This window comes from Rhineura floridana, chromosome 6, assembly GCF_030035675.1.
Source record: "Rhineura floridana isolate rRhiFlo1 chromosome 6, rRhiFlo1.hap2, whole genome shotgun sequence".
Classification (NCBI taxonomy): Eukaryota; Metazoa; Chordata; class Lepidosauria; order Squamata; family Rhineuridae; genus Rhineura; species Rhineura floridana.
In genome coordinates, this window is record NC_084485.1 from 108,185,125 (window position 1) to 108,199,566 (window position 14,442).

The following is a 14,442-nucleotide window of genomic DNA, read 5'->3' on the forward strand; positions in this document are numbered from 1 at the left end:
GCCCGGGGGGTGCAGCAAAAGGCTACTGTTTCATGGACGGGTGGCGGCTTTCAGCGAGCATGGGGCAGGGAATGTTTGCCTGTAACGCAGGGACGGGGTTTTTGTGTGGATGAAACTAATAGCGGAAAATAGGAGAATAGCACCCCCCAGTGTCCACAGACTTTACCTGCAGGAGACAAGGAAACACCGCCCCTCCAGTTAACATTTTAATATGGGCACGTGGCCAGAAAAAACCCAAAAGCAGTTAACGCGAGTGCATGTGAACACTAAAAATAAAAATCCGTAGCGAGGACGGACGTATATGAACTGTCCAAATCAATCCTGCTGCAGAAAGAAGCATTTTCAATGTGGGTCCAGGGCCCCATGTAAACAGGACCAAACTGACAACCAGCAAACCACTCAAAACTTCCGTTGTATCCAAGGCAGAATACTGGGTCTGCCACATCCATTTTCACTTTGTGGCAGATCTTTTTGAATGATATGCAGTCTCTGCTGAAACTGCAGATGATCATAGATGGCTTCATTATACCTACTGCACTACTTCTGGATGAAAAAACAAAGAAAGCTATGGCTGGTGCCCATGACAATGAAAACTGTAATCACTGAAGTGATAGCGAGAGGTAACCCAATATGTTTGGTCATCTCATTTCAGCAGCCTCTAGCTACAAAACACACACATTTCCAAACCAGTCTTGCATGCTATTAATAAAACACTTCAATAAAGACTGTCACGCCTATCCAATTAGCACGATCATTCCACTTAAGTTATATCTCATTGGGATTTCTGCACTGAATGGATCAATTACTATTGCACAAAATGGGTCAGGATTTTTAGTTAAATGCTACTTATCTGAAATTTGTTCATCTGTAAAACTCAGAGTGCATTATTTAACTCCCTGCTGGAAGTGAGGATAGGGGCTGAGATCTACTCAGCTTCCAGTCAAATCTACAATTAAAGCAAAACTATTTTTAAAAACTGCTTAATGAATGGCATGCTAAATTATTGTTAAGTAGCAGCAGCATAACATGCATGAGCAGCCAAGCATATTTTTTGTACAAAGCGTACGGTTGAGGAAACAATAGTCAAAAGAAATTTACTACTGGCTTCATCAGCTACTTATCCAGAAGTGCAGCTTCTTATGTGTCTTAATATAATTAATTGAGAGCATGCAGCAGATGAATAATGAAAACTCCAAGTCAGCCCCATGAACACTTGTGCTACAAGCACTGTAGGGGTGATGTGGTAAGGAACAAAGCCCTCCTTCCTGCACTATAACCACAGGCCAATCTAATCCTAGGTTCATCTCCTTACTACGTAAATCAGTGTTCAGAGCTACCAGTGTTTTTACTCTGATTGTATGCTTTATATACCCCTCATAATGAAAAAAAGAAAGCTGGAGCTCACTCACATTCTCTTTAAAAAGAAAACACACAAGAGAAAGCTGTCATTTCTGACTTAGCCAAGTCATCTCCTAACAGGAGCATGGAGATAGCTTTGTTTCATGCTAGCAAAGAAGGAATTGCACAGTAGCTTTGGATCACTTTCGCAGAGTAACTTTAGGTACTTACAGAATCAACTAAACCAGTTTTCCACAATTACAAAGTGTGCCCCAGCAAGTGAGAGGGGAAATTAGACAAAATGTCACCACAAATGAAATGCAGTCCAAAAGTATGAAGATGATATGGCTTAACCATTCACATAATTGGTTACAACACAAACATGGTTTCGAAAATTTGCTTTACTCATAACCATGGTCTTTTGTTTGCAACAGTAGAATATTGTACAAATCCTATATCCAGCTAGATATATGTCACTTCCTCACCCCTAATAAGCATTCCACGTATATTACTGGGGGTCACCTTAATGCAGATTAAAGAGGAAATGTTTGATCTTTCTGCAAGCATCTGGCTAGTCACTATGAAAAAGACTGTTGGACTATGGTCTGATCCTACAGGGGACTTCTTATGTTCTTATATCCTCATGTTCAGAAGTAGTGTCCCTCAGCAAAACCTGAATTTGCCCTTCCATAGAACAGAGACCTGTCCGTACTGTAAGAAGCAATTCAACCTAACTGTGATGTTAAACAACCAAGGGAAAACTAGAATCAGTATCTGCTTATGGTTATTTATCTTCAGAGCTAAATGAGAAGGAAAATAAATACATACTTTTATTTTATTATTATAGCCCAATGCTGTTTTTCAGCTGCAGACACATTTGTTTATTTATTTATTAGATTTATACCCTGCCCTTTCTCCCAGTAGGAGCCCAGGGCAGCAAACAAAAACACTAAAAACACTTTAAAATGTCATAAAAACAGACTTCAAAATATATTAAAAGAAAACATATTTAAAAAAGCTTTAAAGACATTTATTTTAAAAAAAGTTTAAAAACATATTAAAAAGAGATGGATTGATTCCATAAAGGAAGCCACAGACCTGAACTTACATGATCTAAACAGGGCAGTTCACAACAGATGCTTTTGGAGGTCACTGATTCATAGGGTCGCCATAATTCGTAATTGACTTGAAGGCACATAACAACAACAACCAGCACAGACACAGACTGGGATAAGGTCTCTACGTAACAGGCTTGTTGAAAGAGGAAGGTCTTCAGTAGGCACCGAAAAGATAACAGAGATGGCGCCTGTCTAATATTTAAGGGGAGGGAATTCCAAAGGGCAGGTGCCACCACACTAAGGTCCATTTCCTATGTTGTGCGGAACGGACCTCCTGATAAGATGGTATCTGCAGGAGGCCCTCGCCTGCAGAGCACAGTAATTGACTGGGTATTTAAGGGATAAGACGATCTTTCAGGTATCCTGGTCCCAAGTTGTACAGGGCTTTGTACACCAAAACTAGAACCTTGAACTTAGCCAGGTAGCTAATATGTAGCCAGTGCAATTCTTTCAGCAGTGGGGTGATATGTTGGCAATATCCTGTCCCAGTGAACAGTGTCGCCACTGCATTTTGCATCAGCTGCAGCTTCCGAGCCAACCTCAAGGGCAACCCCACATAGAGCGTATTACAGTAATCCAGCTGGGAGGTTACCAGTGCGTGGACAACAGTGGTCAGGCTATCCCAGTCCAGAAACGGCTACAGCTGTCTTACCAGCCGCAGCTGGTAAAAGGCACTCCTGGCCACTGAGGATTCCTGGGCCTCTAGCGACAAAGATGAATCCAGGAGCACCCCATACTATGGACTTGCTCTTTCAGAGGGAGTACAACCCCATCCAAAGCAGGCAACTGACCAATTATCCGAACTCGGGAACAACCAACCCACAGCACCTCAATTTTGCTAGGATTCAGACTCAGTTTATTGGCCCTCATCCAGCCCACCACCATGTCCAGGCACTTTTCCAGGGCTTACATGGCCTCTCCCAATTCAGATGTTACAGAGAAGTAGAGCTGGGTATCATCAGCGTAATGCTGACACATTTACTGGAGTGGTCCTGCTTCTAATCCCAGTACTTCAACATTAAAGTTATCAGTCAACGTTACTTAACTTTAAATACATTGTGAGGAGCCACCATTGGCCCTGGCTACCTGTGACTCTTCTGTATAGTAGCAAGAGGAAAAACAAGTAGCTGCTTTTTATGCATAAGGGGAACTTGCATGCAGAACAATCCAGGGCATATCTATTCAGAAGTAAGTCCAATTGAGTTCAATGGGACTTACTTCCAGGTAAGTGTCATAGGATTGTAGCCTTAATCTTTAACATGTGCCTGCTTTTAATGGAGAATAGCCTCCAGAAGACCAAACTATGAGTAAGAAACATGAGTAAGAAACAATGTTCTTTTTTCTTTCTTTCTGTTAAACCTCTCCACTTATGAAGTTGAATTCCAATTATTCATACTCAGTTACAGTGAAACATCTCCAAACAGCAGGATTTACTATGCAGCTACATTATCATCATAAATTTGCACAAAGGAGATTCTTCCTCATCTCCTAATGACTTGGGTGGGCCATTTGTGCAAATTAAGCTAAGCAGAACAAAATGACACAAATCAATTCCAAACAAGGGATTTGATCAGAAGCAAGTAAATTACACAACCCAGAATCAAGGAGCAGAAAGAAAGCTGTATAGATAGCACCTTGCCACAAAGCAGAACTATCTACCCACCACCAAACACAGTTTACACCAGGGATGGGGGAAGCTGTGGCCTTCCAGATGTTGTCATGCTCTCTGATGTTGGCTGGGCAGGTGGAAGTTGTAGAGTCCCACAACATTTGGAGGGCCAGAGGTTTCCTATCCCTGAACTTCGGTATCCATGACAAGATGTACCCTAAGCAGAGAACAGGTGCCTGCACAGGGAAAAAAATGAGCCATGCTCATATGGAGGCAGAGCATCTTCAGGCTTACTAGCCAATTTCACCAAAGGAAAAAAATCCTTCTCCGTGCACAAAATACAATCATTTGTCCAAACTCAAATCATATCAGTCAGATCAGTCCAGCTGTGAACAAAGCCTGTCCAGATTTTTTCCCCAGGAAATGCAACAGACCACCTAATAACCTATAACTACAAGCCTGAGAAGCAACATCAGATTTTTAAAAAGAATAAGATTGTAATTATTTCTTAAATGATTAGCAAAAGTTGCAAGATGATTATCCTTCAAGCTCACAGACTACATAAGAGAAATCAAGTTGTTCTTGATCAGACCAAAGATTTGTCCATGCAAACCAACTGCAAACCTGGTTTGACACCCTGAGTTTGCCGTCGACTTTTGTGCTTCCTATAAAAACACTGGATCTTTCTTGCAGCTGCATCCATTTCCCAGTCAGCTGCTTTACTTTTGCCTATTTCACACAGAAAATACAAATGTAAAAGCAACATTAACATTTGGCTTGGGAAAAGCACTCTCCTATAAGGACTGTCAAAAAGGGAGGAATTCCAATGGGGAGATTTCAGGGGAACAGAGAATGCCTGGTCCGATCTGACAAGCAACAGTTGCATGAGTTACGGCAGTATCAAAAAGGAACAGCGGGATAGGAAACAAACCAGAAAAAATCAGCTTTGTGCCAATGGAAAGCCAAAACACTTGCAATTTCCATTCTTTTGTAAGCATGCCTGGCTTTGGACCCCTTTCACTGTTTGTATTAATGAATGTGAAATGAGATACATGCTTCCCACTGGATTATTTATGAAGGTGTGCAGCTCAGAATACATAAAGGAAATAATTATCTCCATCAGTTATGCTGACTGGGGAGGAGAGAGGTTACCAAAAATGTTATTTATGCTCCTGAAACTAATTCCACAGCATTTTAATTTCCTTGTGCTAACAATTATCCAGGGTTCATCACTCTGCACTTTTGTCCCCCTGCACAGTACCCAGAAGGTCCAGGACTGCATATTTATCACCGAGGCTGTGGGCAAATCATTTCTCAGATCAAAATGGAAACAGGCTGCAACTGTTGACCAGTTGCAGTGTACGGCAAGTCCTGTTTAGTAAGGAGCCCAGGGGGTGGCAGGAGAGACCCCCTCTAGAATTGTTGCTACTGGTTCTCACTTTTTTATAGTACATTTATGATGCTTGGCACTTTACAATGCAAAAGTGACACCTACTGGCTGCCGTGCAAGATGTTTCTGTAAATAGGATGAAAACTGTATGCTGCAAAGGCTCCTCCTTCGCACTCTATAGAGCCAACACACATTACAAATCAACTGGCTCTTTCCCCTTTAGCTCTTGTGACTAGACTGTTTGAAAAAAATGGAAAAAGTGTGCCAGGAACTCACAGAATACCACAAATGTTTAAAAAAGGAAGGAAGGAAGGAAGGAAGGAAGGAAGGAAGGAAGCAAGGAAGCAAGGAAGCAAGGAAGCAAGGAAGCAAGGAAGCAAGGAAGCAAGGAAGCAAGGAAGGAAGGAAGCAAGGAAGGAAGGAAGGAAGGAAGGAAGGAAGGAAGGAAGGAAGGAAGGAAGGAAGGAAGGAAGGAAGGGTTTATTCTAACATGTGATTTGGACCATGGGAAGTATGAGCAGTCTCCATTTACAAACAAGCTGCCAACTCTCTAAGTTGCAGGTGCCTGACGATTTCTAAAGTCTGAAAAGGATCTTGCGAGGGAACTTGTGCAGGGTTCTATTCTGTAAAGCAGGGTGACATGATATCACACTGACATGATTCCAGGGTCTCCATGTATAAGGCAAAAGAGGGGCAAGGATGGGAGCACACTAGTCTTGAGAACTGCTTCTGTTAGGAAGCTGCCTTATGCCAAGTCAAACCATTGCTCCATCTCACCCAGTAATGCCTACACTGACTGGCAGCAGCTGTCCGGGTTTTTTCCAATGGGAGGCATTCCCAGTCTTGCCTGGAAATGCCGAGGGCTGAAGCTGGGACTTTCTGCATGTAAAGCAGATGCTCTACCGCTGAGCTATGGCCCTTCCCCTTAAGCTATGGCCCTGATCTCACAGTAGTACACAGGAGTGTCTAACAGGCCCATAATCTATGGACAACAATCCCCAGACATTGTCTGAAATGAGTAGTACATAAGTTGTATGTACTGTATAGGTGGGAGATCTTAAGGAAGATGGGGGAAGGCAAGGTATAAAAGGCACCCTATGCTTCTCTTTTCCCAACTATATTTTGGGGCTGGAGAAGTCTATTCCACTCTACACAAATTAGAACATCCACAATCCAAAGTATGTGATTGTGGAGACAATCTGAACAGAAATTATAACATCAGGCTCCTCAACTGTCATTGTAGTTCCTGTCCATGTATGGGATTTCTGTCTGATTTAATGGGTTCTGGAGTGAGGAGGAAATATCCTCAGAATAATAGAGGAAGTGGTCTGAAAGAAAGAGCTTAATTTCCATCTTCTTTTCCTCAACACACTTCCTCTTCTTGCTGTGGCCAGTCCGCTCATTCTCAGACAGTACCTGAGAGGTGAGGTGAGAGGCTGAAGGTACCAAGCGAGGAAGCAGCTGGGAAGATTGTGGTTATTTTGTGCCAATGCCACATTCTGTATCAATTTGCAATCTAATTTAAATGGGTGCTTAAATGTGAACCACAAAATAGATTACCCATTACAGGGCATATGTAACAAGTTAAACATGCATCAGGCCATCCATTCTATGCTACTTTAAGGAAAACAACTAACCTTGTTTATTCTCCTCCTCCAAATCACTCTCTGCATATCCGTCACTTTCATCTCGCTCACTGTCAGAGGCTCGCAAAGTTTTCAGTGATGAGATTTTATTCTCCCTTTCATGGTCCAAATTATCTTTTTCATCATCTGAGGGTGACTTTGACATTCTATTCATTTGATCATCAGCCTGTCCTTCTTCATTAACTTTCCCATCTGATTTCTCTTCATCTGCTTCAAAATCTTCATCATATACTGAAATAAAAGGACAAGTGTACTGTGAGATAGAAAAAGGAACACATACTATCTAAGATCTCATTAACCCCAAATAGTTTGTCCATTAGCCTTTGTTCGCCTTTGCATTCGACCAACCAAAAGTTAACATGCTGAATCATGAATTGAAACTCTACATTGTTACATTATTGTTAAAAAAAAAACTTTTTTCATGTTGGGCCCTATAAAACCCCGTGTGCAACAGTGGTGGCAGTTCTGAGGTATCCTCCACATTAATTACATTGGAATTATTTCTGTGGAGTAAAGAAAGATTAGGACTTTGAATCCACATGGACTTTGCAAGGTGATCTGTGAGTGGAAACCAATAGAAATCTTCTTTTCTGATCACTAAACACCACCTCTCACATTTTGGTTTTTAAGGGTACAAACAAAAAATATGAAAGAGATATACACATGCTTAGAAACACATGTATCATACAGATATGCTATTAAGACAGCCAGGACTATCTGCAGCGACCTGTTGAGTTTATACTCATTGGAAAACCCAAGTATGCTACCATGCAATGTGTGAAATGGCCTGAAATCTATCCTGCAAAATCAAATGTATTCCATGATTTCCCTTTGCGAGTATCATGAAGAGAGAACCCCATGGAAGCAAATTACACTGGAGACCAGTCTTCAGAAATGGAACCAACCTTCTGAGGGCTGAACTGCTTGTTACCCTGTGAACTCATGGTTCCTAACCTCATGTTTGCTTCATGATACTTATGCAGTGGCAGGGGTGAATCAGTGAGTGGGAGGGAGAGCTTAACTCTTCCCCCATTCACTGATTTTCCCCTGCAAATACCTCCTTGGCATTACTGTTAACTGGCATGCTTGCAAAGAAAAATGTGTAGCTCCATCCCAGAATATCTGATAGATACATGAATGTAAATAGAGGCTCCATGGAAAAAGTGGAGCCCTCACTTGCTTATCATTAGAGGCTCCATCCCTAATCTGACCTAAACATGCAATGCCAGTCCATATCTTCATTGATGGTGGCATCACCTTAAGATAATTTTAAACAAATGAAGTAAGCAGTCAGAGGGCTTCAGTTTAGTTGGACGCCTGGACTGGCAAGAAGGGGTTTTAACATGTGAGTCTTCTCCTACAAAGAAAATGCCACATACTATTATGAGTAACTACATGGCATCATGGAAACAAAGGATTGGATCCAAAGCTGGAAAAGGCAGCTGTACAAGTAACTGTGGTTCTCCATGCATTTTAGAGAAACTATTTATCAATGAATGTTTTTAAACTGCTTGGTACAAGTTTTCTGCTGCAGCAGCATGCCTAAGCCAACATTTTGTCTTTTTTGGTCTTTGTAACTGATCCTCTCTACTTGAGTTGGATCCAAAGGTGTTCTTTCATGAATGGAAGGACTCTTTCTACGAGCAGAACAGCAGCTTTAGATCCAATCCTTTCCTCTGGACCCAATCCAATATCTTTCAACACAGTCTAGCCTTGATGCCATAAAAGCAACCATCATTCCAGTTTGGCAATAATGCACAAGTTATGCAATTTATCTACGACACTCTGGTTCCAACCCATTTTCAAGGGTACTCTATGTGCCAAGTAAGAGGTCTGCCTCAGCATGAAATAAGAACATCAGAGAATGTATTAATGGTATATCCATAAACTGGAATGCATATAGATCTTTCATATAATAAAATATTCTGGCTGCATCCCTTATTTTACTACTATCTCGTGGAGTAGCAACCAAATTTTATCACGGAAGAGAAGCTGTCATGTTAGCCAGGCATATTCCCTGGTGACCACATTTTCTCACCTCTCAAGTTTAGTTCACCTCCTTTTTTCCTATCAACTTTTCTCCATGTTCAAATGACAGAATGCCAAGGAGGTGGGAAAATGAGTGTGGGGGAAGGCATCTCATGCAGAACCAATTAGGTAAATAAACAATTGTCTGTGGAGGGGGCCTTCAAGAAGTGAGTAGATTTAATTGTATGGATTGAGGTTCCAGGTGTATCTGGGAGAGCCAGGGCCTTCTCCACAGGTAATTGTCTGAAGGGTATCCACCTCCTGAAGGGGAAAGGGGGAGATTAAACAAGGGAATCCAGCTGGGAACTAATGAGAAGCTTGCAATAAACTCACAAAGGAAATTTCAAGAGTAGGATGCGAGAAGAAATATATTTATGGACACAAACTGCATGGATAGATCATGGAAAGGACCTACATGTTGAAACAAACAAAAAGGTGGGTCTTGGCTTTCCATATATAGCAGCAACTATGTTACCTGCTCTCTAGGATCTGCCCAAACAGCCCAGCTCTGGTCAGTGAAAGGAGAATTCTACTTTACTCCTGCCATGTGACTAAATTCATGCATCTGAGATGAATTTGTTAACTGAACTCTAAACCTGAAAATAATAAATTCATTCCAAAACTTTCATTTACAAAGGATACAGGTGATACATATGAAGAACTGAAGTCCTCCCTTACTACTTATTGCCCTCTCCTTGGGGCAGAGACCTGCCATTTTTGCTCTTGCAAATCTGTCAGAACTTCATGTACCTGGTTACATATGTGACCATCCAAGTGTTGTTGCACTACAGGTCCTATAATCCCTGACTGCTGGCCATTCTGGCAGGGGCTGATGAAAGTTGGAGTCCAACAACATCTGGAGAAACAAAGTTTCCTACACCTGATTGATGAATTACAAGCTTTTTCCATATTATGTGTACCGGGGAGGTTCATCATGCCTCTTTACCAGTTTTTAGGCATCAGCTTATGAGTGGTATTTCATAGGATATCTGGGGTCTACTTACTTACTTTGGCTTTGTTTAATTTTGGTGGGGGAGTGCTATACAGAAGCAGAAGAAGAAAAAGAAAGAAATTGGTGATATTTTTAATTATTTTAAGCAGTTTTATAAGCAACTATGGATTTTAAAAAAGGTCAGAACTATCCCTATTAAATAAAACAAATAATAAACACTCTGTAAAGCTGTTCTAACTAAATAACAAAGGGGACTGACTGATCATTAGTGACACAGTACCAATAATTGTATGTCCCCATGCACAGTCATGTGACCTATCATGCATCAACATCTGTTGGGGAGTGATTGGGGGGTGCACACATAAGTTTATGAATATGAGAGATACGATTTTTTCAAAGGAATTTAGGATTCTGCCTTACACAAGGTTAAACTGTTGGTTCATCTAGCCCAGTATTCTTCAAACGTTTCAGACCCAGGACCCACCTTCAACCCAAACATGCATTTGGGGGACCCACTTTTTGGCAGTGCTGCTGCTGCGACCCACTATAGATCAGGCCATGGCTCAGTAGTGAGTCCTGACCCACCAGTTGAAGATCAACAGCTCACTATTGTCTCTTCTTGACAAGCAGAGGGTTTCCAGGGTCTCAGGCAGAGCGGGGTCTTCTTCATCATGTGCCACCTGAGATCCCATAACAGAAGATGCCAGAGAGTGATCCTAGAACCTTCTACATGTAGAGCACACTGAGCAACAATTATTTATTTACTTATTTAACAAAATTTATAATCCACTTGATTGTAAAAACTTCTAAGCGGTTGACAAAATACATTGAAATTATCAATAAAATTATTCCCCCTTCATACTGTACCATCACTAGTTGTACTTCTCTGGCTCTTTTCATAGTCATCACTGGCTCTTGGAATTTCTCTTTTTCTTGCCTCCACTTCCATTTCTTCGGCATCTCCCACAAATTCTTTCCATTGTTTGGGAGCTGAAGCAAACTGTGAATCTTTGTTTTCCTCTCCACTGCTGCTGCTCCCGTGCAGATTACGGCTCCCTTCTTCTTTCCCAGAGTCTTCTTTCCTTTCTTCATCCTCATCAGTCATTTTTTTCTTAGGTGGGGAAGGCTTTTTGTCAAGACCCATTGAAATTATACACCTGGCAGAGACAGAGTGGGAGATTAAGAACAAGGAACACTGGTAATAGAAGGAATACAAAGCATAGGCTCTCCTGTGGCTTTGCAACTGGAAAAAAACACAACAAAGTAAGCATTGTATCATAGGTTTCTGTATTTAAATTTAAAAAAAACCCAAAAATAAAATCAAGCGGGCTGTATTAATCATACTCAGAGCAAACCCACTGAAATTTATAGGAATGCTTGACTTGGGTCCATTAATGGCAACGGGCCTCCTCTGAGCAGAACCTAGCTGGATAAAACCTATACATTTGGGATTGCACAGTTAATGCCAGTAGAAAGAAATATCTGAAGAAATTTCTGGTTTTCAGCTGGACGCTAGTTAATCAGTTGACTCCATTACAAAATTACATCAGGAAACTACAAGCTGGAAGAGCCCTGATTCTGTGTTCCTATTTAAAAACAAACATTATTTTAAAGGGGAAATGACAGAGGTTCTTTATTTCAAAGCACTCCGGCTAAATAGGGTCCTTTATTTTTGGAATTTCCCACTATATGTACACAACAAAACAGACATTCGAGACCTACAGACTCTCCATTGGCTCATAGTACGTTAAGAGGAAACATGGCAGAGCCTTTAATTTCTTCAGAAGAAGAAATGATTGCAAACAGCAATGTCATCACACTGAACTTATTATGGATGGCAAAATAACAGGGTTAACAAGTTGTCTAGAAGCAAATTTCATGGGCAAAAGGCATTACAAATTGTAGGAGGGAAATATGAGGCGGGCATATTGATTTGGAAAAAGAAAAAGAAGCTCTTAAAGATGAGTAGTCACAATTCTGCTGGCAGAGGATGAGAAAGGAAGCAAACATGTTTTTCCTTCCATGGTAAATCATGTTTTGCAAAGATTTCTATATAATGGGGAATTATTTGTCTGATTTGTTCCACAATGTACCACTTAAGTTCCACATTATGCTTGTGGAAAGTCAGTACTCCAAAGTCACCTGTAAACTGTGATTGTTTGGGTGTGATTTGTTTGTAAAGAATATCTACTGTATTATCCTCTCCTTGTTTCTGTTCTGTCATGAGTCCCTAAGTAGACCTAGCAATCATGGGACAGAAGGGCAGGTCCTCATATGGCTTTGGAATTGGTTAATCAACAGGAAGCAGAGGGCAGGAGTAAAAGGACAGTTCTCCCAATGTGCGGGGAGAGGGGCTGGTGCAATTCTATTTCTTCATAAATGATCTGAAGTCTGAGGTGAGCAGTGAGGTGGTCAAGGTTGTAGGTGATACCAAATTACTCAGGGTGGTGAAAACCTAAGCAGACTGCTAGCAGCTCCAAAACAATATCTCCAATTGGGTGAATGGACAACAAAGTAGCAAATGAGGTTCAGTATCAGTAAGTGTAAAGTCGTAAACATGGAGAGAGGGCAACACCCCCCCCCCATTTTTACATACACATTGATGAGATCTGAACTGGCAGTGATCAGGAAAGAGATTGGGAGTATGTGGGTAGATTGCTCAATGAAAATATAGTCTGTAGAAGGTGTGAAAAAGCCAAAATCTATGCACGGGGTCATTAGGAAAGGGATTGAAAATAAAACTGACTGTATCATAGTGCCACTGTTGTACTAAAACTGCCACATTTGGAACAGTTCTAGTCACCCATCTCAAAAAGGATATATGAATGCATCTGAACCTTATAAATCTCCATCTGGAGCTTTCCTTCCATCCCCACCACAACTGAGGTTAGGCAGGTTGTGACTGGAGAGAGGACTTTTTTTGGTCACGACACCGATCTTTGGAACGCTCCCCCTGGAAAAGCTTGCCTGGTGGAGCCAAAGACATCAAAGTTGCCCAGATATTCCAACATATAATATAGCTAGCTATATGTGTTTTCATAAATCAGCTGGCTTTTATCATTTGTTGTTGGTTTGACTGCTAAATACAATTTTACTTGAACATATAAAATTATATCTCAATCAATTTGCAGCAGCAAAGTTTGGCATGGACAATCAGTAATATAAGGATATTCTTATTTTAAAGATGCAATTTAATTATGCAATTTGCACCATAATGTCCCATGGATGAGCAATAAATGTATCTACATGAGTTTAATGACCTACATATCCTATAAGATGAACACACCTTCATTGGCATGGCTCTTCCCTCCATTTCCCCCACCTTGTGGTAACCTTATGAATTGAGAATAGACCTTCAATTGACTATGTTCTACCTTCACTGTTAGAGACAGTATGCCTCTGAATACCAGTTACTAGCAATCACAATCAGGGAGAGTGTTGTTGCAGTCAGGCCCCACTTGCAGGCTTCCCATAGGCCCCTAGTTGGCCACTGTGAGAACAGGATGCTGGACTAGACAAGCCACTAGTCTGCTCCAGCAGGGCTCTTCTTATAATCCTGTATTCTTAACAGACTAGAAAATGTTCACCATGTACAAAAAACAATGATTCCACAAGGTGTTTTTGTTGTTGCTGCAAAGCCATCATAATTGAACTGGTTAACAGTGCAATCCTATGCATAATTGCTTAGAAATAAGCCCTACTGAAGTCAATGGGGCTTACTTCCAGGTATGTGTGTATAGTATTAGATCCTTAAGATTTATAATGTAGATCTGTCATAAGTAAACATTCTTCCCTGAAACAAGAGATTGTTTGAAGAATTTTGCTATTTTCTTACCAGTTTTTGTAGGAACAAATTGGCACAGAAACACATCTATGTAGCTAGTTTGGAGTGCCAGAGCTTGGAAAAGTTACTTTTTTGAACTACAACTCCCATCAGCCCAATCCAGTGGCCATGCTGGCTGGGACTGATGGGAGTTGTAGTTAAAAAAATACTGAAAAAAATACAGCCACCTCTAATTCACATGCTTTCCACTCCTCAGAACACCCTTATCACACCAGCGATAGCATAACATTTACATACATTATGTAAATCGTACTCTGAAGAGGGGGAATATGCTTATCTGAAAAGTAATTTGGCTCCATGGGGGTTCCCATTTCTTTCCTTTTCTTCTTCTTTTCGTTGTTATTTATAAAATATCTTATAAGAGGGAAAGATGAGACTAGAAAATTTGCATGCATTCTCTTCCCTGCCATTACTTTGTAAATCAAAATAAATGCTGTAGAATGTAACACTTCCGAGGAGAAATTGCTATGTTGCCACTGATTTTGGCAAAAGACAAAAAGAAGGGTCCTGGAATACC

At 41.0% G+C, this 14,442-nt stretch overlaps 1 protein-coding gene across 1 annotated transcript in view; it reads right to left on the reverse strand.

Moving 5' to 3' along the window:
* The window catches only part of ERICH3 (glutamate rich 3), an 89,431-nt gene that overhangs the window by 26,803 nt on the left and 48,186 nt on the right, over window positions 1–14,442 (reverse strand). The window contains exons 10-11 of the mRNA XM_061630643.1: window positions 10,955–11,238; window positions 7,093–7,332 (exon numbers count right to left, since the gene is read on the reverse strand). Coding sequence (XP_061486627.1) covers window positions 7,093–7,332; window positions 10,955–11,238 — 524 coding nt within the window. The remainder of the gene's footprint in view (window positions 1–7,092; window positions 7,333–10,954; window positions 11,239–14,442) is intronic.